Below are 25,152 nucleotides of genomic sequence, written 5' to 3'. Positions count from 1 at the left end.
GGGGCGTCTCGCTTTAACAGAGCCTCGGGTAAAATGACACCGGGTGACGCCCTGAAACAAAGCATAGCAACTTTACACCGTCCTGGCGCACTTCACTGGGACCGCGCACCGGGTCTGTCCCATAAAACACACACAGGCGGACGACAATAAGTAACCGATACCGGAGAAGTGATGCCCTCACAACAGGGGGAGACGACCAGCCGTCGTTGACCGACACCGGAAGGATCCGGGATGGGGGACGAGGGTTGCTTCAAGTCCGTTCTCCCCCCTCAGGTCCTGGACGACAGCAGGCTGGCCCTGCCGGCCGAGCACAGCCTCCTGAGCCCGGCCAGGTTCCACTCCGTCGACCGGAGCGTCCGGGTCCAGCAGCAGGTCCAGCTCACCCTGGCCCGCAAGGGGAAGAGGTCCGCCTCCAACGGTAGGCCATTTAGTCAGCGCTCTTCATAACACCTGCAGATCAAGGTATGGTTCAGGTTGGGAGACCTGCAATGGGGACCTCATAGAGAATGGAATAATAAATGTATGTATTGAACTGTGCTGTAGACGAGCTGCCATGGCGTTTAACGTTGTTATGCCATTATCGGTTACATGCTGCCATTCCGACATGCCGCCATTCCGACATGCTGCCATTCCAAAACCTCTTACTACCACCATTCCGACAGTCTATCAATCAGTGGCGCCAACTTCAGTTCAACATGTTCAACCAAAAAGTAGCCATTTCAGTATCATGTAATTGATTTGATTAATTCCAATTTCTGGTTGTGAGGATGTATGAAATAGCCCATTCCATCAGTTGACGTTGTGTTACGAGTGGCCGGGCGTGCACTTATCTAACATGCCCTGGGAATGTATTAATATTCTATGAAACTTAAAACTGGACCATTTATTTGTTAGAGTTGGATTCAAACTCAATGCAGGACCACTATTGGAGTGGATTGGACGAATGTGGGAACGAAATTAATTGTTTGGAGTGCCGCGGCAAAACGAATGAGCGCAGTTAAGCCCTAGACCCCCCCCGCCCTAGACCCACCGTTCCACGCTAATTCCAAAGTCCAATCAGACCCAGACCAGGTGTGCAGCAGTGGCGAAGCTGGACCTCGAGGTAGGAGCTCGGAGCTTGAGGTCTAGCGCTGATGCTGCGTGTTCCCTCCCTCCCTCCCTCCCCCCCTCCTTCCCTCCCTCCCTCCCCTCCCTCCCTCCCTCCCGGTTAGCTTAATGCTCATCCCTAACCATGCTATCCTGGCTCTGTGTCTCCACGAGGCTCAGTAGGAAGCTCGTCATTCTAGCGCTGATGCTGCGTGTGAACCTTTATGTTTACTGTTGTACAGAGTGTTGAAGTTACAATTAAAGCAGCACATTCTTTATTCTCCCCTCCCTCCCTCCCACACCTCCCTCCCATTAGGAACCTTTCCCCAATACTTTTATGGCCTCTGAAGTGATACTTCCCAGACAGGTTCCGCCTGACGCCTCCAAACACACACACACACACACACACACACACACACACACACACACACACACACACACACACCTGTCTCTGGACGTGGAGGAGCTGACGGGCGAGGTCACGACAGAGCCTCCGTCCGGAGGGACCGTGAAGAAGTGTAACTACTTCAGGTCCACCTTTTCTGAGAGGGACAGCCTGTGTGGGGGGTTGGGCACACACACACACACACACACACACACACACACACACACACACACACACACACACACACACACACACACACACACACACACACACACACACACACACACACACACACACACACACACACACACACACACAGTGTTCCTGTTGAGAAGTGCTACACTGGAAAAAATCTAAATCTTACCAAGTATATTTGTCTCATTTCTAGTCAAAATATTTCATTACACTTAATATAAGACACAAATGCCTAACACGTACCATTTCAGCAAGATGTAGGGACTTGTTTTAAGACAATACATCTTGAATATCTTGTTAAGTAAAAAAAGTCTTGAAAACATCTTGTTTTGAGTCATATGTAATATGAAACAAGCTTTTTTGACATTTGAAGAGGTTTTTAAGCTGCTGTGTTATTTGCATAAGATAAATCATCTTGTTTCAAGAATGAGACTTACTTGATTTAAGAAAATATATCTTGTTTTTAGGAAAGCCTTAAGTTTAGTGACTTTCTGGAGTCTCTGCTCTTTGCCTCATGATCACAAGACTAGGAATTCCCAGAATGTTGAACTCAAAATAAAACTCCAACAAAATGGAATAAAATACAATGATACACAAATCCAAAGAGGATTTTTTTAATGTTCAGTTACATAAACATCTCCACATTTTACATTAATTTGAGTCATTTCTCATTTAACAGACATGGGTCTATCTGAACATTATTCAAATCATACCACAATGCCATAATGTTACTACACTGAAACCCCAATCACACACAAATACAATACATGAACTTATTAAAGTATGTCATACACACTGGCCTTATCTAAATGGTTCAATAGTGGGAGGAGAAAAAAAAAAGTTAAATGAAATGCTCCCCAGAAAATCAAGTTTAAAAAAACAAAACAAAAAATCAGCATATCAAACTTTTCTCTAGATATGTAGTGGCATCTATTAAACTGTCCTGAAGTCTAAATATTTGTGGTTAAAAAAATTATTTCTGCTAAAAACAGACTCAAGTATTTGTATTAAGGGAGTAATGTTCATTGATGTCTGTGATATCATACTTCATTGGAACGTACTTGCTATTATTGAAGTTCAAATAGTAATATGGTGTATAGTCAACAAGTTTTTCAGCATCCACAAAAATATTAGCTTGAGCTAGGTAGGGAACTTCTACCTCATAAGCTAAATATTGATCATTCCACTTATTTATAGAGAGAGGCTGGCATTCAAAACAATACAGTGAAGAATTTACTATGTAGATGTTTTTCACAAGTCCAAACTCTGGAGTACCATTGATGACATTAGAAATAACCAAAGTTGTCTCACATGTATACTTATTTCCATGTAGAATTATCCACTTTGCCGAAACTATATGTTGAAGCCCTAACCCTATGTCTACTCCTAAGAAGTCTTTAATCTTTCCTTCTACGTAGTGAACGTTTTTAACCTCAGAGACTGGGCCGATTTCAACTTCACTTGAAAAAATTGGATGTGTCTCATGCCCATTCTGACTACATTCATATAGCTGGTTGTGCTTCACAAGAGACTTACAAATATTCTTAAAACTACTTTTCAAAGCCCACTGCTTGAAAAAGCAATGCTTTGACTCAAAACGCATACACATATGCCTCACCATAGGACCAAGAGCCTTAATCTGAGAAGGAAGATGCACAAGGTAATGCTGTTTAGGTATAATATTTGTATCTGGAAACAGTTCTTTGAAATCTTTCAAATGTTGCTCTATTAAAAGTTTCAGCCTTGAGAGTTGAGAGAGCAATAATAGGTGAAAACAGAATTTTTACTATCTCTAACAACTTAAGGAGCATTTGCGTGTACTCATTCTCTCCAATTGTGTCAATAAGAAATGGCATGATCTTTAACAAAACCAGCATCTGCCCTGCTGACTGTTTCAGTTTATTGTCATTTGATGACAGTGTATTGACAGATATGGGGCAAGGCTTATCTCTTGCATCCAAAGGAGAGTAAGGGAAACCAATAATTGCACTGTTAAATGTGTCTAACTCCATATGCCCTGAAAGCACAAGATGCTTTAAAACACATTTTATTTCATATGGGGCAACACCTTCAAGAATAATATGCATTATGTCTTGCGGAGTTTGATTGATTATATCAAAGTGAGGACATTCTGTTAATTTGCTTCTCCTGTTAATACCATATGTCGTTTTAAGATTTTCTTTCAGAAAGTCAGTGCTTGCTTTTTCAATGTCACTACATTGTCTGATATTCAATTCAATTCAATTCAATTTTATTTGTATAGCCCTTAATCACCATTACAGTCTCAAAGGGCTTAACAGGCCAAATATTTGTGACATCCCCCTTTACCCATGCCCCCACACGGGCAAGAAAAAACTCCCTTGAATCAGCAAGGAAGAAATCTTGAGAAGAAACGCAGTGTAGGGGATCCCTTCTTCCAGGGATGGTCAGGAGTGCAATGGGTGCCACAATTGGCATACAGGTAAATACATGTACATCATATTAAAATGGTGATGGGGTTCTGGCCGGTTATCCATGAGGAGAGTCCAGGCATCCAGTCCAGCACCCGCAGCACGCTACAACTGACAGAATAGTGAATTAGAACGGAAAAGTACATAGTGGGAATGTATAATGTAATAAGAAAAGCACAAGCAAACAGAGTAGTCTTCACTACGCATCTGTTGTTTTCATACTCCAAATGCAAGAATGTAGAGGTGCGTTTTGAGCTTCCCTTTGAATAGCTCCACAGAGTCAGCTTCCCTGATCGCTGATGGCAGCCTATTCCATAAAAAGGGGGCTCGATAGGCAAACGCTCTCTGTCCAGCCGATTTCTTTTTAACCTTCGGCAATGAAAGAAGGCCGGCTCCCGAAGACCGGAGAGACCGAGAAGGACTATAAGGAATGATCAGGTCCTTCAGGTACAATGGAGATAGTCCATGCAAGGCTTTATAGGTTAGCAATAGCACCTTAAAGTCTGATCTGAAAGTTATTGGTAGCCAATGTAAAGAGGCGAGAATAGGTGTAATATGATCAAACTTTCTCGTTCTGGTCAGCAATCTAGCTTCCGCATTGTGTACCAGCTGTAGACTCTTTGTAGTAGAGTTCGGTAATCCGGAGAACAGTGCATTGCAATAGTCCAGTCTTGACGAGACAAACGCATGAATCAGTGTCTCTGCATCCACTACAGATAACATTGATCTGATTCTTGCAATGTTTCTCAAATGGAAAAAGGCAATTCTAGTTATACTTCTTATATGCTGATCAAAGCATAGGGTCAAACAAGACACCAAGATTTCTGACGGATGCACTCTGTGGGATGGCGAAGCCATCCAACCACAGAGAGACATCCTCAAACTTTTCCCGGTCCCGTTTCGAGCCGATAATCATCAGCTCTGTCTTCCCAGTATTAAGCTGTAGGAAGTTTTGTGACATCCAGCCCTTCACAGCAGCCAAACAGGACTCAACCTTTTGAATCTGGGCAGAATCCCCGGAATCTACAGGAATGTAGAGCTGGGTGTCATCCGCATAGCAATGGAAACTAATTCCGAAGCCGCGGATAACGTCACCGAGGGGAAGCATATAAATTGCAAAAAGCAATGGACCAAGAACCGACCCTTGTGGTACGCCAAAGCGCAAGTTACAATGCTTCGATTCTGCACCCTCATGAAGCACAAATTGGGTTCTATCTGTGAGGTACGATTCAAGCCAACCAAGAGCCGTACCCCCGAAACCAACATAGTGTTAAACGGTGAAGAAGAGTGCTTGTGATTAACATCACAAGCATTGTGCTTGTATTTTTATCCAAAGCAAGAAGGATGTCATTTACAACTCTTGTAATAGCAGCAAATTCCTGAACCCCGACTGGAAAGGTTCGAAGAGATTATTCCTCGTCAAATAGTCAACAATTTGCTTTGCTACAATCCTTTCCTGTACCCTAGACAAGAAGGGCAGATTCGATATAGGCCGATAGTTCCTGACTAATTCAGGATCTAGGCCAGGCTTTTTGAGTAGCGGTTTTAACACCGCAGCCTTGAAATTGGAAGGAACAATTCCTGTTGAAAACAAAAGATTCATAAGCAAGAGGATAACAGGCCCCACCGTTGGAAAAAGTTCCTTAAGAACCCTAGAAGGGAGCGGATCCAACATACAAGTTGTTGGCTTTGAGGCCTTTATCACCCTTTCAAGTTCCACCAAGGAAATCGCCTTAAACTCCAAAAGAGTTGCGTCAGAGTTCACCATCCTACTTGGCAGAACCCCATCCTGCCCCACAGGATGTGTAGGATTAGCTGCCCAGTAAGCATCAATTTCCTCTCTAATTGTTTGAATCTTATTCTCAAAGAAATCCATGAATTCACCTGCCAAGATCGAGGAGCCTACGGTCTGATTCTGTTTCTGAGTGAGACTCCTCACCGTGTCAAAAATTAATTTAGGATTATTTCTATTCAAATGAATGATACTAGAAAAGTAGGCGTTCCTTGCGATAGTCAGCGCACCCTTATAGGTGATCAGACTATTATGCCATGCAAGATGAAAGACCTCAAGTTTAGTCGAGCGCCATTTGCGTTCAAGGATCCTGCAATTTCGCTTCAAAATGCGAGTTTCTGCATTAAACCAAGGAGCTGGTTTTTTCAATGTTCGTTTTTTAGTTACGTACGGAGCAACTGAATCAATGGCAACAGACAAGGCAATGTTGAGGTCATCAGTAAGGCACTCCACAGAACCACTATAGTTACAGAGAGGTGCAAGTGAACCAGATAACTTATCTTCCATAGCTGTAATGGTTGCAGGTGTGATGCGGCGACAGCTGAAAGTAGCTTGCTGATCGTCGCAGGGGCAGGATACCACCACCTGGAAAGTGAGCAAAAAGTGGTCTGATAAAGCTGAGGTGTAGGAAGAGACCACTAGCTGCGAAATGTCAACACCGCGGGTCAGAACGAGATCCAACGTGTTTCCACCGATGTGGGTTGGTTGCTGGACGAGCTGTTTGAAGCCAAGCGTATCTGTAATGGACAGAAAAGCCCTTGTGAGGGCATCAGACGGGTTATTCACGTGAATGTTGAAATCCCCAATAAGCAAAATATTGTCTGAATATGTAGCCAAATCAGCTGCAAAGTCAGAAAACTCATCCAGAAAAACTGAATACGGTCCTGGAGGACGGTATACTACAGCTAAAACAAAAGAGTCTGGAACTCGTTTTGCTTCTCGAGGAGCTGAGGTGCAGAGCGCTAGCACCTCAAAGGATCTGAAAATATATCTATTCTTCGGCTTTAAATTAAGCTTAGAATTAGATATCAGGGCTACTCCACCACCTTTCTTAACTTCTCTAGATACTTGGGTGATAACGTAATGGGGTGGAGTAGCTTCGTTTAAGACTAGAAACTCATCTGGTTTTAACCAGGTTTCAGAAAGCCCCAGTATGTCGATCTTTTTATCAATAATTAAATCATGGACCAAGAGCGCCTTCGATGAAAGCGACCTTATGTTCATGAACCCTATTCTGAGTACTTCCCTTTTATTATTTTCAGAGGGAGTCCGGTTAACAGCGGTCAAGGGGATACCGCGGTTTCGACATACTGGTTGCGGCCCTCGTCTGCGGGTTTTACACCTCGAGACAGCGCGAGGCCGCACCACCGTACATATAGGTACAGGGTTATTTTCAGAGGGAGTCTGGTTAACACTCAGCTCTGAGGCGATCAGTGGGATCACCAGAGTTGGACATACTGATCGCGGCCCTCGCCTGCGGGTTTTACACCTCGAGACAGCGCGAGGCCGCACCAGCGAACATATAGGTACAACACTCTCTGAAACAAAAACAACACGCTCTGAAACAATTGGTGCAATAGATACTGGTTCAGCTAACCCGGATATGACTTGCCATGGTCCTTTTAACAAACAAATCATCGTTAAATTTTTCCTGCATGTCTTTAAAGTTGCATTCGCAGTGTCTGCATTTACTGTAGGCAAACCCTACTCCTTCCTTAAATCCGGCCACTTCATGTTGAGCTAGAGTGTCTCCTAACACAGACATAAGCGCCCCAAAAATTGTCTTCTCACCATTTGCAGTGACAACTTTAACACCATCATACAGCTCAATCAAGTCACAATTAATCCTCTCAAGTACCTTATCAATACCACAAGTAGAAATATCTTTTGATTTTACCATGGCAAGCAAACGAATGGCAGCAAGTCTTGATCTGTATTTAGGGTTGATGTTACCTAAGGTGTAATAAACCAATAACAATTTGTTTTTGTTTGCCCGAGATCCAAGAGGATTGCACAATTCAATTTCATCTGTATATAAAATTATTTGCAATGCTGTGGGAACTCTCAAAAACAGTGGGTGCGATTTAAAAATGTCTCCATCAATTAAATCCTGAAAAAATCCATCCTTGCATGGCTGTGGCCCCTGTTCAATCATTGCAAGAATTCTTGGATGCATTAACAGCTGTTCCATATGTAACCCATGCTATTTCACTCTCTCTGCTAATATATGTATATGTCATTTTATATGAATGTATATATTATAATAATATATATAATGTAGTGCAGGCACGTGCAGAGGGGGGGGCTATGGGTGCCCGAGCCCCTGCCCTTTTCCCTCTGAAGGACCAAAGTGCCCTTTTGAGTGGTCGTTTAAATTGTCAATGCTTTGTAAAATTACACATGAACAATTAAACGTTAACATGTGAATCAATTATTCGAGTATAAAAACTTCAACGGTAATGATATAGAAGTAAAGTTTTTACTTTGTAGCCTTGTTTACCGGCGCTCAGTGCGCTGCTGCCGCTGAGTGACGTCATAGGCTATCAACGTGACCTTTCACAATTTGCCTGCCTGCAAGATGCGCTTGTTGTTTTAAGAGACGGTACAACGCAGGGTAAGATCACTACAGAGTCAGACACAGACAGTTGTTTCCAAAACCATAAAGTTGATAATGCTAAATAAACTAACAGTTATCTAGTTTTGTAGTCTCATTTTGAAGTATAGGCCTATGTTTGCCAGCAAAAGCTTTTCAACAAGCATCGTTTTAACTGACCTGTGAAAGTGGCTACCACTCGGTTTATTTTCTATAGCCTACCAGCTAGCTATACAGCTAACCTATCTGGGAAACCTTTTGAAATTGCAAAGGGAAAGCATACATCGTTATATTTAATCTGTATACTCTGTAGTAACTACTTGGCCACATGACATGGCCAAATCCGTTTCATGTCTACTCTGTCTCAGTGTCTCCGGCAGAACGGGGTGAAATTGGTTTTATATTCGACATTCGTCGATTTTCCGGGGTTGTATCTGTAATAGCGTCAAGTGCTTAGGGACCGTCAAAAAAGTGCAACGTAATTTTTTTCAATTCTTAATAACTCACTCGAAATTCATCCTATCAACATCAAACCACTTCTGATGTGTTTATGTACTCGTTTTGTAGTCCCCACTACCCCTCATTCTAAAGAAAGACTTTTAATTGTTTTTAAAAAATGCAAAAGTTTTCAGTGCATGTATTGCATCCATATTTAAGGCTTTATTTTTAATAGCTCACTTGTTTTTATAGATATCAACAACAAACCACTTCTGATTCGTTCATAAACTCATTGTGGAGTTCCCACCACCCTGTGTTTAATAGAAAAACATAAAAAAATTAAAAGTCACACGTATACATTGTGTATAGTTAGGCTAATTCGTATTCAAGGCTTTTATTTTGTAATAGCTTAATTGTTTTTATAGATATCAACACCAATCCACTTCTGATGAGTTCATGAACACACATGTGCCCTTTTTTTAATTTGAGCCCCTGCCCCTCAAAGGGTCTCTGCACGGCCCTGATGTAGTGTGTATGGTGTATATCTATAGTATATATATATTCCCAGTATATTGTAGCAACCAGTGTTCACGTGCTACAATGTATTCCTGACGGCCGCTAACTGAAACGGTTGCCTGGAGACCGTGTTTTGTTGACGCTCCCAAAAAGTGGTTCTCTGCTTGACGCGTAAGAAGAGCGAACATAGACTTGAAGAGCGAACATAGACTTGAAGAACGAACATAGACTTGAAGAGCGAACATAGACTTGAAGAGCGAACATAGACTTGAAGAGCGAACATAGACTTGAAGAGTGAACATATAGACTAGAAGAGAAACGAAGAAAAGGTTATATTCCTGACGGCCGCTAACTGAAACGGTTGCCTGGAGACCGTGTTTTTGTTGACGCTCCCTAATAGAGCGAACATAGACTTGAAGAGCGAACATAGACTTGAAGAGCGAACATAGACTTGAAGAGTGAACATATAGACGAAGAGAAACGAAGAAAAGGTTATTACGGAAGAAATAGAAGATATGGAGGAAGATTTGACGTTACTTTGAACAAGAGGACAGCCTGTCATCGACTGGCCCCTGCTCAAGAGCGTTCGGCCGTAGCGGTAGTGGTAGGAACAGAACGCCCCCTTTCATTGAATCGAGTGCACTCAAAGACTTGATGGGTACCCATTTTATTTAGTTTGTTATTTTTCTTGGGGACCTCTTTTGGGTTCAGTGTATTGAGTTCAGTGTTTTAGGTTCAGTGTTGTTATTATTATTATTATTGTGTAAATAATCTGATTGATTCTGATGGTTAGATATGGTTAGATCGTTAGATAAAAGGTCAAACGTGCCTCACTGTGTCTGTGTGTTATTCCTTTTATCAGAGTTCTATTAAGAATACAAGCCAGTCTCCTTATAACCTGGGATTGATGCACCACTGCATTGTTATATTACCTTTAAAAATACAGTTGGTTACACAAACTTTTCAACAATGGTATATAATAAAAGTAATGGTGTTTAATGGTAAGGACTCTAGAGTCTCCACTTTTCACATAACATACCGTATTTTTTTATATAATCATCTCTGGTTCAACTGGCTGTAACAGTTCTTTGATTGTCTTATCCTGCAAATGTGTTGTAGCAATTTGACTGAAAGGGTAATTTAACTTGTCAAATACTCCCATTACATCCTTCTTCAGTTGACCAAGGTCCCCAGAATGTGTCTCAATCATGTTACTCATTTGATGTTTTAGGTGCTCCAGTAATGCTGCCTGGTATTGCTGGACTCCGGACACCATCTGGTTAACAGCTCTCTGGAGAAAAAAAAAAAATGCAAATAAACAAACAAATGAGAGAAATGTGAACAAGGCTGTAGTTGGAATTGATGTTATAAATAGAATCATTTATGCTCATTTCCAGCTCTAATTGTATTCTGAGAGTCTACTAGGGATTCACAATTCCAAAGTATCCTTATTTATCTTATGGTGGTCCTTTATGCAGTCCCTCATCCTCTGTCTGAAACAAGCCCTTTTAGACAGAGCATTCCAGGAGTCTATGACTACTGTTCTAATGACATAAGCTTATTGTTATTAAGCTTGCTAGAAAACCTGTGTAAGTCGATGGGTTTCTCTGGCTTGAAGAAGAAATGCAGTTGCATATTTGGACAAATCAACGTTGACACGACCTTCTCCACCTTCTTGAAATCCACACTGAAACAGATTAACGTCTCTATTAAAACAGGTAAAATGTTGGCATTGCGATCACCACCACAAAATGTAATATTAACCTAGCTAAAAACCATAAATAAAGACATACCGTTGGAGCGACAATGCTTGAACCCGCTTCGGTCTCTGATGAATGTTGTTGGGTTGGACAGACCTCAGCCACACTGCTAGCAATAGTTTGGTTGCTCTCACATGTTCCTGACAAGGCATGGCACGCTGATCCTTCCTCCTCGGCCCCGTCCACTTGGAGAAGATGACGCGCGTGTGTACGCTTTATGTGATAGTAATAAGAGTTATACACTCTATACTCACTAGGACAGCCATCAATGCCACAAACCACGCGAAAGTCGGGGCTGCGACTGTGTAAAGAGTTGATGTGACTCAAAAGTTTTTTCAGAGTCAATGCCACAAAAATGTAGCATATGAAACAACGCCAGATCATCTTGGAGGAGCAAGATTCCTAACGTTAAAGCGAGTGAAGCAAGACAACACGTTATATCCAGCCCGGGAGAAATTTGAAAGTTGGACATGCGCAGTACCGAACACACGCACGGCTGGCTCACTGGAGGGAACGTTACAGGTGCGTAATAAACCCACCTAGTCCGAGGCGATTTGAATTCGTATTTCATTGCAGATTAAGTTGTATCGAATGTCTCATGTTTTTTAGTCACATACATTTTAAATATTATCCATGTTTCAACGTGTATTTGCTGTGTATACTGTTGCAGCCGAGCACGTATGATAAAGCTAACTTGCTAGCTACACCCGCCAACAGCATGGACGAACTTGATGCCGCCACGGTGTCGACCATAGACCGCGGAACCGGCCGGGCCAGGGGGGCCGTGGCCCGGGTAACTTTTTTAAATGATTATTAAAAAAATAAATGAATGTTGGCCTGCAAGTTTTTTTTTCAACTCAACACCTGTCGACAAGATCAAACTTAAACACAACCCATGCTGTAATAATTTAATCAAGCGTATTTCTAAACCAATATTGTTCACGTCACACGTCATGCATGAATGTTGCAAAATGTAGACCTATAACTGCGCAGCACTGAAAATCGTGCGAAAGAAGTAGAACTAGTGATTGTGGTAGACTGCAGAGATTGTTCGTGGCGTGGATTGGAATATCAAAATGAAAAGGCACAAAACCATTTTTGAATATTTCAAAGGAAAACAAATAAAAAGCGCAGCATCATCTGATGGGACAGCTGTACCCCAACCTTCAACTGTGGACCACCAACCAAGCAACAGAGAGGAATGTTCTTCAACTCCAACTACGCTAACCGAACCAAACCTAGCTGAGGCTAGCCATGGGAACTGCTCAAGTGAGTGCTGCAGGGATTTTACAACGCCTCATCAACCAAGCAATCCCGATGTGCTAAAAAGAACCAAGAGGGTGCAAGGGACAGGTTCTTCACAACGCACCCGATCCTTGCAATACCAGTGGTTCAAGGATTTTGCTTGGCTGACTCTATGTGAGACCAGAGGGAAACTGTTCTGCACGCAATGTCGCTGCTGTGCTAAGAAAAACCTAGCGGTGAGTAAGAACGAGCCTGCTTTTGCCGTGAACGGTTTTTATTCTGCGCTGTTCTGTGCTGGCTGACGTGACTGATGGCATTACGTGCGTGTCCTCGTATACCGTGCATAGCCTTGGCTATGGATAATGTAGGACCTAAAATGTTGGTGACCCCCTCTTGCGATTGTGGCCCCCCCTTGTTCAAACACGTTCCGCGGTCTATGGTGTCGACTTTAAGAGGTAATGTGGTCAAATATACATTTTTACCGTGGTAATTGTAAGGGTTATATAGGGCAATTTACTATGGAGCAGTAACACCAAGACAAATCCCTTATAAGTGAAAATCTACTTGGCAATTTATCTGCTTCATCAGAGAGGTTAAGATCAGCTAAGGTTAAACAGATATAATGTGTATTGAGACTTGCAATAGATATCAAAAGTTCCTTGATTCATAAATAGGATTTAAAATGCTTAAAACTATGCAGAGGTTTGATATTGCATATCATGGTTGAATCGTCATAGAGATATCATTATAAAACTCAGTTTTAATAAGGTTAACGACGGTTGGGAGAGGGGGAGGAAGAGCGAGAGAGGGAGACTGAGAGTGAGCACGGTGTGTCCTGAGTGAGAGTTAGAGTTTTAAAAAGTTAAGAGAAACAAATGCTCAAACTAATGTGAGAAACGGATAGTGACTCGTAGCATCAACCTTGTGACAGTGATAGTTTTACATTGTGTTTGCCTGTCCTGTATGACTCATAAAGAGTTCTGTAGCAGCCGAGTGAGATCCATCTAAAGCTAGTTCAGCACTGAAGTTAGCTTTGCGCTGGGGAAGGAGAAATTAGACTGTTCGAGAGAGCTGCCAGCCCGGCCATTCATTTCAACCGTCAGTCCGTCAGCGAAGTAGCCGTTTGTTTAAGGCTCCAACACTCTCTAGCCTCAACACAGGCCTGCTCAGTGCACTGGAAAACTGGTTGGGTACCCACAATTTGGTTTATTTGTTTATATATGAGGTAATTTACATGCCGGCTTAGAAATAGTAGTTCAACGAGTATATTGAGGTTTTACGGTAATCGGTTGCTAAGCTAAGCTATGCTAAGCTACGCATGGGTTTGAATGTGTTTGAGGGAAGGCTAAGCTACGCATGGGTTTGAATGTGTTTGAGGGAAGGCTAAGCTACGCATGGGTTTGAATGTGTTTGAGGGAAGGCTAAGCTACGCTTGGGGTTGAATGGGTTTGTCAATTGAGGGGAGGCTAGGCTAAGCTACGCATAGCTCCGAAGGTATTGAACTGAGGGAAGTGACTGGACGCAGTCCATATCGAATTTGTTGTTTGTGGTTTATATTTTTGTGTACCTGTACATGTATACTCTTTGAATAATAGTTTAAAGTAAATGGTTAAAAGTTATTCCCTTGTGTAGTGTCATTTCAGTAGATTACTGCTTGGGTAAATGGTGTATAGTTAACCAGTGTCTATCGTTATAAAAATAGTATTAGGTAAATGGTGTATAATTAACCTAAATAGAGTTGTATAGAGATATACATTTATTAGCTGTGACTTGTATTGGGCTATTAAACAGTAGTCATAACCTGCTTAAATAATAGTGTAGCATAATTACATCTTTAATTACATCCAGAAACAGTTTAAGAATTCGGGCAGCTCACTCCAATAACATAGCTAGGACAGCTAGGGGGCACTACATATACCAAAACATTAACCTTCTGAATAGCCACTTAAAATGTAAATTATTTAGAATTTATGCTTTTATGAGTTTCTACAAAATGTAGATTGCTATATACATTCTGTATATTTGAATTAAAATCGCTTCAGAATTAAGAGAATCACAACCGTTTACAATGTTTAATTTACCACTCTGATGTGATGCATAGTTCACTGAGGTATGTAATTTCTTTATCTGTTGTTAATGCACTAGCTAGTTGGCGCTAGCTAACTGTTTCATACAGTTTGGCTGTTCTATGGCACTAATTAATCTTGCAATGTGTGTCTTACATTATGTCACAGCTGCAAACATAAGTGAAGAAATGGTCAGCACTCTGTCTCGTGAAGACCTGCGGGACCTTTTCCCAGGCCCAGAGAACTTCTTGCGACGAAAAGCGGTCTGGCGAATCTGTCATGGTGTTTCAGAAGAGGTCAGTTTCTCAATGACACAGCATTAGCTAACTATGTGGTTTTGGAACAGTTATGTTAGCCTATAGGTGTGTTCAATTGTTATATCATGTTTATTTACATTTTTTGTTGATTAAGTAAGTTTATTCCTTTTCTGCTTGTTTTTATTAATTATTTATATGTAACACCATAAGGTAATCACCAAACCTACCTTTATTATCACTAAAATGAGAATAGTAACACAAACTATTTATGATTATTGTTATATCCTTAGTGGAGTTGTCAATGCTGCATCACAATTTGTGTTAAGACAGTATAAATGAAAAGTTGCTTTTACAAATACTTAATTATCTTTTATTTTACAGGAAACTGGCAGAGAAGACTCAAAATCAACATGCAGTTCTACTTCTATTAATGGGTCACCCCTACCTCAGACATCCACTCCAGTGAAAAGATGTCCTGCAAAGCACACAACACCTGAAAAGGTTGTGAAGTTATCCTTCCCAGAATATGTTTTGCACACTGACACCGAACTAGAGCAAGTTCGAAAACAATATTTTGAGTTGGCGAAGACCGGTGAAGAGAGCAACTGCCAAATTTCGAAGGACCTCAGATGTCGGCTCATCCGAAACACCATGACCACTATGATCGCAATCCTGAGGGCTAAGGGGGACGGAGACAGATACCCGTCAAAGCCGGAAATTACAGCTATGGCAAAGAGAATAGTGCTGTACTACCCAATGGTGCAGGACCGAGACCTGAGCAGCAAGAATGCATGGGTAGGTCAAATGCATCCAGGTGCAGCATCCAGGTGCATGTTTGGTATTTGTTTGATATTTGAATCATTTATTAGAATTTCTCTTGTCACAGGTTACTGTGTACTCTCAGCTTTACAAAAGATTGCAAAATGTGAGATCTCCCCAAAAGACCAATCCAAAGAGGCGCCGACTCGAGGAGCCAACGTGCCAACCTGAGCTGCTAAGTGACCCAGATGAATTACATTCAAGTGACTCAACAGTCATTCTGGATCGCTCCTCACAAGGGAGTAGCATTCAAGACTTCCCTTCTGAAGGGAGTAGCACCCCAGACTTAGGCAGCAATGCCAGACGTGAGTTCCAACATTGCATTTAGAAATGTACCATTGTGTGGTGTTCATATTTGACACTTCTTTTGTTTGGAAGACTAATAAAGTAACTCAATTGGATTTTTAACATTTTCAGTGTCAGTTAGGGTTGCCAACTATCAGAAATTAAAATAAGGGACGCTCACCACGGGCCCGACTCCTGTGGGGCGGGGCACCCGCAGCAGTGGTATGTTTTATTTTGTGCTGGTGTTTTTAGTAAAGGGTTGATCAAGAAAGGAATTAGTCATACTTAAAGCTTGAAATGCTTTATTATCACATAACATTCTCTTATAAAGTGCAGTCAATTAAATCTTGAATGAAATCTCTTTGTGTGGCGTGTGCAGCAATGAACTTTTAAAATATAAACTAAATAAACGGAGAACTTCATGTTACTTTTTAAGTGCATAACTATAGGGACTCTCTTTGAACATTTTTACAAAAAAAAACAGTACAAATAAACAACAAAAACACTTACAAACTTATGTAAAAAAAGAAAGTGCAAAACATTACTCCTTCCCTCAACATTACTCCTCCCCTCAAAACTGTTACTTCTTTTTCCAGGTGTACTTCTTGTTACTCCTTGCAGCACTGAGTAACTCTTTGTCTTTCAAAGCGCTGTTGTAAAACTCTGAACAGGACTGCTCAAAGTTGAGAGTGATCAGCAGCTCACTTCTCATGAGCTCTGTGGAGCACCTATTCCTGCAGTCACTCCATTTGTTGGCCATTCTGGAGAAGATCCTTTCCACACATCCAGTGGATGCTGGGATGCTCAGGATGTGTCTGGTGATAGACAGCATGTTTGGCAGGTCAGCTACTCGAAAGAGAGCCACCAACCTGGCAGCCACACCTTTGGACTTCCATTCATCTTCAGCATCTTCTTTGAGCTTCTTCAGAATGGGTTTTGCTGTGGAGCATTCATCATAAAGTTCATCCATGTTGACTTTATGGATGACGTAGAGCTTGGTGGTCACCCTCTCAATGTCAGTAAAGGTCATGGTGCCATGGTGCAGAGAGAGAGGTTGCAGTGAGAATAGGGTTGCCAACCGTCCCGTAAAATACGGAATCGTCCCTTATTTGGCAATTAAATGTTGCGTCCCGTATTGAACCAATACGGGACGCAATTTGTTCCGTATTTCCATAAATGTCCAATACACATGTCTGTCACACACACAAATACTAAATCTAACAATAATGATCAAAACAAAACACAGGGAATACTACGGTCAGCAAAATTGTCGCGGCGGGATCTACGCAAGACCCGCTCCGGTCATCTGTGTGTCTGCGCATGCGTGTGGTGGTCGCGGTTGCCTAGCGACAGACACCACACACCGGCGCTGCTCACAAAACCCGCGCCTTTTAAAAATGCCCGCTACACCCGGTACTCCACCACGTCCTCAAAAGCGTAAACGCTTGCAGAAGTACGGACGTGAGTGGGAAGACGCACATCCTTGGCTGGACAGCGTCAATGGAGATGTTTACAAGGCAAGTTGTAAAATATGTCGACGAGTGTTTTCAGTGGCGCACGGTGGGCTGTCTGACATCAGACAGCATGCAACAGGAGAGCAACACTGCAGACACGAAAGATCACAGAAGACCCAAGCGTCAGTGTCACAGTTCTTCATACCCCAATCATCTCCTGAGGTTGATACGGTATGGGACATTATGTTGTGATTGATTTCCTATCTGGTTGTGCTTTTGCCAGAACATCGCAGTGCATGGGCAGAGCCTATTTTAGTAAACTGTTGTGGTTTGATTGATTGTTTAGGATGTTGAGTTTTAAAAGTCGAATGAACGACCATTTATTTAATATACAGAAGTATATAAATATTATATATGGCCATTTAAAGAACAAATCATACTAATGGATTAACAGTTAATAAAAAAAAAAATACATTTGTTAAAAGAAAACCTTTATTCTTTAATATACATACATTTCCTAGATTAAAAATGTTTGTAGAGCTTTCTGTGTATTCCGTGTCACAATTTTTATATTTTTGAGGAATGCAGTGTTCAGTGATCATTACATCAATTATATTATTAGTGTGGTTTAACTGTTTGGATGACCTGACTTCTTTTCAAGTCATAAGACAGGGAGCAGACAAATGTTCAATTTAATCAACAATATGTCATCCCACTCTTCCTCTCTATATTACCGCAGCTGAGGTGACACAGGTGTACCACACAGTCAGACACAACCTCAGCTACAACAGTGTTGACTGTGCACATAAACTGAATCAAAAGGTTCTCCTGGATTCAAAAATTGTAAAAAAAATGTATAGGGAGAACAAAGGCAGAGGCAGTGGTTAAAGATGTCCTTGCTCCAAAGGCAGTGGCTGATGTTCTCAAGGCCCTAACATCAGATAAACCCCTCCCATTTTCCATTCAGACAGATGCATCAAATAAAGGCAACAGGAAGATGTTCCCCCTTGCTGTTCAATACTTCAGTCCAGAATGCGGGGTCACCAACAAAATGCTGGATTTCATTGAAAATGCAGATGAGTCCGCTGCTGGGATTGTAGCTCTCATTGAGCAGTCGCTTGACAAATTTGGCTTATCGTTGGATCATGTGACAGCATTTAGTGCACTGCAGACAACACAAATGTGAATTATGGAATTCAAGACTCTGTCTTCACCAACTGGAAGAAGTAATAAAAAGATCTGCTGCAAGGAAACTGCCATGCCCATATTGTGCACAACACAGTGAAGCATGCTCTTGACCAGCTCACTGTAGATGTGGAAAATGTTGTGCTGAAGGTCTATGCCTTCTTTTCCACATCTGCCAAACGAAGAGAATCACTCAAAGAGTTTTGTAGGTTTTGTGATGTTGCGTTCCAGGAAATTCTGCGACATGTCACAACCAGGTGGCTCTCCCTTGATCCAGCCATCACCCGGCTAATGCAAACCTGGATTGCACTGAAATCGTACTTCATCAGCCTGGGGGGAGGAGTGTCCCAAACAACTTCGAGCATTGTTCAATTTCAGTGAGGACTCAACTGAGGAAGATGGAGACATTGTGGAGGTTTACCTTCTTTTCTGCAATAATATCCTCTCTCTCTTTGAGGAAGTTGTAAAGAAGCTGGAGAGTGATGAAACCACCTGTGTTGAGTTATATTCCATCATGGAAAACTTCAAGCAAAAGCTCACACAGAGACGAGATTAACAGTTCTATGGGTACTTAACTAAATTGAAGCTGCAGCGTCTCCGTCCACTTGATGCTGACATGGCAAGGGCAGATTTTACTGTATTCCTCAACACAGCACTCTCATATGTTGAGAAATGGTTCAACTTTTCGGAAGACTACTGGTTGTTCTCACTGCAACCTCTCTCTCTGCACCATGGCACCATGACCTTTACTGACATTGAGAGGGTGACCACCAAGCTCTACGTCATCCATAAAGTCAACATGGATGAACTTTATGATGAATGCTCCACAGCAAAACCCATTCTGAAGAAGCTCAAAGAAGATGCTGAAGATGAATGGAAGTCCAAAGGTGTGGCTGCCAGGTTGGTGGCTCTCTTTCGAGTAGCTGACCTGCCAAACATGCTGTCTATCACCAGACACATCCTGAGCATCCCAGCATCCACTGGATGTGTGGAAAGGATCTTCTCCAGAATGGCCAACAAATGGAGTGACTGCAGGAATAGGTGCTCCACAGAGCTCATGAGAAGTGAGCTGCTGATCACTCTCAACTTTGAGCAGTCCTGTTCAGAGTTTTACAACAGCGCTTTGAAAGACAAAGAGTTACTCAGTGCTGCAAGGAGTAACAAGAAGTACACCTGGAAAAAGAAGTAACAGTTTTGAGGGGAGGAGTAATGTTGAGGGAAGGAGTAATGTTTTGCACTTTCTTTTTTTACATAAGTTTGTAAGTGTTTTTGTTGTTTATTTGTACTGTTTTTTTTTGTAAAAATGTTCAAAGAGAGTCCCTATAGTTATGCACTTAAAAAGTAACATGAAGTTCTCCGTTTATTTAGTTTATATTTTAAAAGTTCATTGCTGCACACGCCACACAAAGAGATTTCATTCAAGATTTAATTGACTGCACTTTATAAGAGAATGTTATGTGATAATAAAGCATTTCAAGCTTTAAGTATGACTAATTCCTTTCTTGATCAACCCTTTACTAAAAACACCAGCACAAAATAAAACATACCACTGCTGCGGGTGCCCCGCCCCACAGGAGTCGGGCCCGTGGTGAGCGTCCCTTATTTTAATTTCTGATAGTTGGCAACCCTAAGTGAGAACAACCAGTAGTCTTCCGAAAAGTTGAACCATTTCTCAACATATGAGAGTGCTGTGTTGAGGAATACAGTAAAATCTGCCCTTGCCATGTCAGCATCAAGTGGACGGAGACGCTGCAGCTTCAATTTAGTTAAGTACCCATAGAACTGTTAATCTCGTCTCTGTGTGAGCTTTTGCTTGAAGTTTTCCATGATGGAATATAACTCAACACAGGTGGTTTCATCACTCTCCAGCTTCTTTACAACTTCCTCAAAGAGAGAGAGGATATTATTGCAGAAAAGAAGGTAAACCTCCACAATGTCTCCATCTTCCTCAGTTGAGTCCTCACTGAAATTGAACAATGCTCGAAGTTGTTTGGGACACTCCTCCCCCCAGGCTGATGAAGTACGATTTCAGTGCAATCCAGGTTTGCATTAGCCGGGTGATGGCTGGATCAAGGGAGAGCCACCTGGTTGTGACATGTCGCAGAATTTCCTGGAACGCAACATCACAAAACCTACAAAACTCTTTGAGTGATTCTCTTCGTTTGGCAGATGTGGAAAAGAAGGCATAGACCTTCAGCACAACATTTTCCACATCTACAGTGAGCTGGTCAAGAGCATGCTTCACTGTGTTGTGCACAATATGGGCATGGCAGTTTCCTTGCAGCAGATCTTTTTATTACTTCTTCCAGTTGGTGAAGACAGAGTCTTGAATTCCATAATTCACATTTGTGTTGTCTGCAGTGCACTAAATGCTGTCACATGATCCAACGATAAGCCAAATTTGTCAAGCGACTGCTCAATGAGAGCTACAATCCCAGCAGCGGACTCATCTGCATTTTCAATGAAATCCAGCATTTTGTTGGTGACCCCGCATTCTGGACTGAAGTATTGAACAGCAAGGGGGAACATCTTCCTGTTGCCTTTATTTGATGCATCTGTCTGAATGGAAAATGGGAGGGGTTTATCTGATGTTAGGGCCTTGAGAACATCAGCCACTGCCTTTGGAGCAAGGACATCTTTAACCACTGCCTCTGCCTTTGTTCTCCCTATACATTTTTTTTACAATTTTTGAATCCAGGAGAACCTTTTGATTCAGTTTATGTGCACAGTCAACACTGTTGTAGCTGAGGTTGTGTCTGACTGTGTGGTACACCTGTGTCACCTCAGCTGCGGTAATATAGAGAGGAAGAGTGGGATGACATATTGTTGATTAAATTGAACATTTGTCTGCTCCCTGTCTTATGACTTGAAAAGAAGTCAGGTCATCCAAACAGTTAAACCACACTAATAATATAATTGATGTAATGATCACTGAACACTGCATTCCTCAAAAATATAAAAATTGTGACACGGAATACACAGAAAGCTCTACAAACATTTTTAATCTAGGAAATGTATGTATATTAAAGAATAAAGGTTTTCTTTTAACAAATGTATTTTTTTTTTATTAACTGTTAATCCATTAGTATGATTTGTTCTTTAAATGGCCATATATAATATTTATATACTTCTGTATATTAAATAAATGGTCGTTCATTCGACTTTTAAAACTCAACATCCTAAACAATCAATCAAACCACAACAGTTTACTAAAATAGGCTCTGCCCATGCACTGCGATGTTCTGGCAAAAGCACAACCAGATAGGAAATCAATCACAACATAATGTCCCATACCGTATCAACCTCAGGAGATGATTGGGGTATGAAGAACTGTGACACTGACGCTTGGGTCTTCTGTGATCTTTCGTGTCTGCAGTGTTGCTCTCCTGTTGCATGCTGTCTGATGTCAGACAGCCCACCGTGCGCCACTGAAAACACTCGTCGACATATTTTACAACTTGCCTTGTAAACATCTCCATTGACGCTGTCCAGCCAAGGATGTGCGTCTTCCCACTCACGTCCGTACTTCTGCAAGCGTTTACGCTTTTGAGGACGTGGTGGAGTACCGGGTGTAGCGGGCATTTTTAAAAGGCGCGGGTTTTGTGAGCAGCGCCGGTGTGTGGTGTCTGTCGCTAGGCAACCGCGACCACCACACGCATGCGCAGACACACAGATGACCGGAGCGGGTCTTGCGTAGATCCCGCCGCGACAATTTTGCTGACCGTAGTATTCCCTGTGTTTTGTTTTGATCATTATTGTTAGATTTAGTATTTGTGTGTGTGACAGACATGTGTATTGGACATTTATGGAAATACGGAACAAATTGCGTCCCGTATTGGTTCAATACGGGACGCAACATTTAATTGCCAAATAAGGGACGATTCCGTATTTTACGGGACGGTTGGCAACCCTAGTGTCAGTCAATGTGATCTTGGCATACGTGCATGGTTCATGCATTCTGTTGCGACTTCAAAATAGAGACTAGATGCATTGAAACTAATAACTACCACATACTTTCTATAGTTACTAATTTCTATGAATTAATGTCATGTATTTAATTATGTATATTTCTGTCCTTCAGCTATTCTGGATCGCTCCTCACAAGGGAGTAGCATTCAAGACTTCCCTTCTGAAGGGAGTAGCACCCCAGACTTAGGCAGCAATGCCAGACGTGAGTTCCAACATTGCATTTAGAAATGTACCATTGTGTGGTGTTCATATTTGACACTTCTTTTGTTTGGAAGACTAATAAAGTAACTTAATTGGATTTTTAACATTTTCAGTGTCAGTCAATGTGATCTTGGCATATGTGCATGGTTCATGCATTCTGTTGCGACTCCAAAATAGAGACTAGATGCATTGAAACTAATTACTACCACATACTTTCTATAGTTACTAATTTCTATGAATTAATGTCATGTATTTAATTATGTATATTTCTTTCCTTCAGCTAACATGCCCGCAGACATCAACACTCCAGACACAGACAGTCCAGCAACTATGGCCAAGCACTACAGAACCCTACAATCTTTGTTTAAGAAGAACAATCCCAACCGTGCGTCCGTCTCTCAGCTCCTGGATTTGGAATTTGCAGCCAGAAGAGCATTCATTGACTGATTCTTTTCGCGAGGAGGACAGACACAATACAATTCTAGAGGCGTATCCTTGTTTCAAGGACATTGGACATGTGAGTCATTATTGACTGAGCATAATTGAAAACATGGCACCACATAAAACAATGTCTTGTATGCCAATTTCGTCCTCCTACCTAATGCAGTCAACTGTCTTTATTTGCATATTGGATAGGTGATGGAGGAGCTTCAACGCATTCTGGACAAAAATAACATCCACTACATTAACGAGCTGAAGGGAAGATGGGACAACTTCTGCCAGAAGGTGCAGTTTTTTGGTGTGTGGAAAAAGCTGCTGAAACCCCCAATAGGAATGGACAAAGGTAAGCAATGCTGTTTTGATGTTATTAGGGTGGACATTAGGCAAGTTTATGTGCTAGTGTCTTGTCTTCCTTCTTTTCATCTGTGGTGGCTATCCCATTATTTGTGTAACTTTTTTGTATTTAAGCAGATGTTGTAAACTCTTCAGATTTGACCTTGTATTATCTAAGTGAAAAAGTAACACATATTATCCTCAACAGTTGAACAGGCTCTCAGTATCCTACGTGTGCTGCCTTCATTGTTCCCTTCTTCATCTGCTCCTCCGAAGAAGTTAGGACATGCGAGTGAGGCTCTGGTGCATGTCCTTGAGGTAAGCAAAAAATAGGTTTTATTGACCTAGTGAAGACCTAAAAAGACTGGCCTAGCCCAACAAATCTAAATACATTTCTATACATTCAAATACAGTGTGTTTAGCCTCAGTAAATATTGGACTCCTCAAGTACCACCAAAATCACTGATGTTAAAAAAAATCCAGAGTGGGGGTTGCTGGGGGTGTATCAAGGCCGGTCACTCTCATTGACTGTCTATATCTTTCGACCAAAGTGCTCCCTCTCTCAAACCCTTGGACACAAACCATATAACATAAACTGGGAGCCAGACACAGATTTAGAAGCTGGTTATCTAATGACTAATAGTTCCCATTTGCAGCCACAATCGGTGTGTTTTAGAACCTTTCATTTTAGCTCTGTTTACTGTTTTCCCATCACAGCACTTGAACGTGACTACATAGCAGGTTTACTTAGCGCAATTGCTTCCATACCACTACAGGGAGCTTGGGTACCACTGCTCTGTATGATATCAGTCTTTTAGAAGGCTTGATTGTATGTGAACAGGAAATGCATTGGGGACCGTTAAAAGTTTTGCTGTAACTTAATATGTACTGCACCTCTCATTTTGCTTAAGAAGGTTATTTGATTGTAAGAAGGGCTGTTTGAAAAATATGGAATTGATAATTTAAACAAAAGTGCTTTATCCTGATAAATATTTCCATGTTATGTGTTTAAGGAAAAAGAAGACCCCAATGACTGCTTGAAGAAACGCCGTCTCTCCTGTCCAGTCCTTATTGTGAGTTCATCCAACTGCCTCCTGGCTGTAGGAGAGGTGCCAATAACTACGCTCCCAAAAGACAAGGTTACAGAGGGTGTTTTATACCTTATGGCCTACTATTATGCTTTACACCTTACTTACCCCAGGTGCGTAGCCACTCTGCTTTCTGTCATACAAACGGAGGTCCTCTTGGACACAATCCATGAGCGAGACCTCACACCATCTTTCAAGAAAGGCATGGCTGAATGGAAAGCTTTTGTTGGCAAGTAAAGCCGTTTCCCTTCGTATTTGTCGTATTCGCAAATTTAGCCCAATGTTAAGGTTGCAATAGTACGAATATAATAATAATTTTGTTGATATATTGAGGGACACATTGCCCAGATATTCGTTGTAAGCCCAAGACCCTTAACTTGGATGTTCCAATAAAAAGCAGTTTTGTAATTGTATTGAGATGTCAGATGTCCATGAGAGAAAATAAAATATGTTTTTGTTTAATGCCAGACTTGTTTTCATTGAAGTATGTGGTTTTCTTAAATCTAGAACAGTATCACTATTGTAGAGCTAACATTAAGTTAAATTCACTTGAATTGTGTCTTATTATGATACAAAAGCACTTCTTATGAGTGA

The 25,152-nt window shown here is 41.6% G+C and overlaps 1 protein-coding gene across 3 annotated transcripts in view; it reads left to right on the top strand.

The window, feature by feature from the left end:
* The first annotated feature begins 13,254 nt into the window (after positions 1 to 13,254).
* Positions 13,255 to 25,152, top strand: part of LOC130378613 (uncharacterized) — a 12,556-nt gene continuing 658 nt past the window's right edge. Inside the window, exons 1-8 of one of the 3 annotated variants that reach the window (XR_008894803.1) lie at positions 13,255 to 14,822; positions 15,165 to 15,578; positions 15,670 to 15,907; positions 22,608 to 22,697; positions 22,977 to 23,213; positions 23,333 to 23,480; positions 23,679 to 23,788; positions 24,484 to 25,152. The exon at positions 24,484 to 25,152 is cut by the window's right edge and continues 658 nt beyond it. Coding sequence is in view for 2 of the 3 variants with exons in the window: in XM_056585328.1 (XP_056441303.1) it covers positions 14,649 to 14,822; positions 15,165 to 15,578; positions 15,670 to 15,907; positions 22,608 to 22,697; positions 22,977 to 23,143 (1,083 nt within the window). In the remaining variant the exon portion in view is untranslated. Of the gene's footprint in view, positions 14,823 to 15,164; positions 15,579 to 15,669; positions 15,908 to 21,604; positions 22,698 to 22,976; positions 23,224 to 23,332; positions 23,481 to 23,678; positions 23,789 to 24,483 lie in introns of those variants that run through there. The other 2 variants (XM_056585328.1, XM_056585329.1) reach the window with 2 other exon arrangements.

This window comes from Gadus chalcogrammus, unplaced genomic scaffold (assembly GCF_026213295.1).
Source record: "Gadus chalcogrammus isolate NIFS_2021 unplaced genomic scaffold, NIFS_Gcha_1.0 GACHA090, whole genome shotgun sequence".
NCBI lineage: Eukaryota > Metazoa > Chordata > Actinopteri > Gadiformes > Gadidae > Gadus > Gadus chalcogrammus.
The sequence above is the reverse complement of the archived record's forward strand: the minus strand, read 5'-3'. Positions and strand labels throughout refer to the sequence as shown.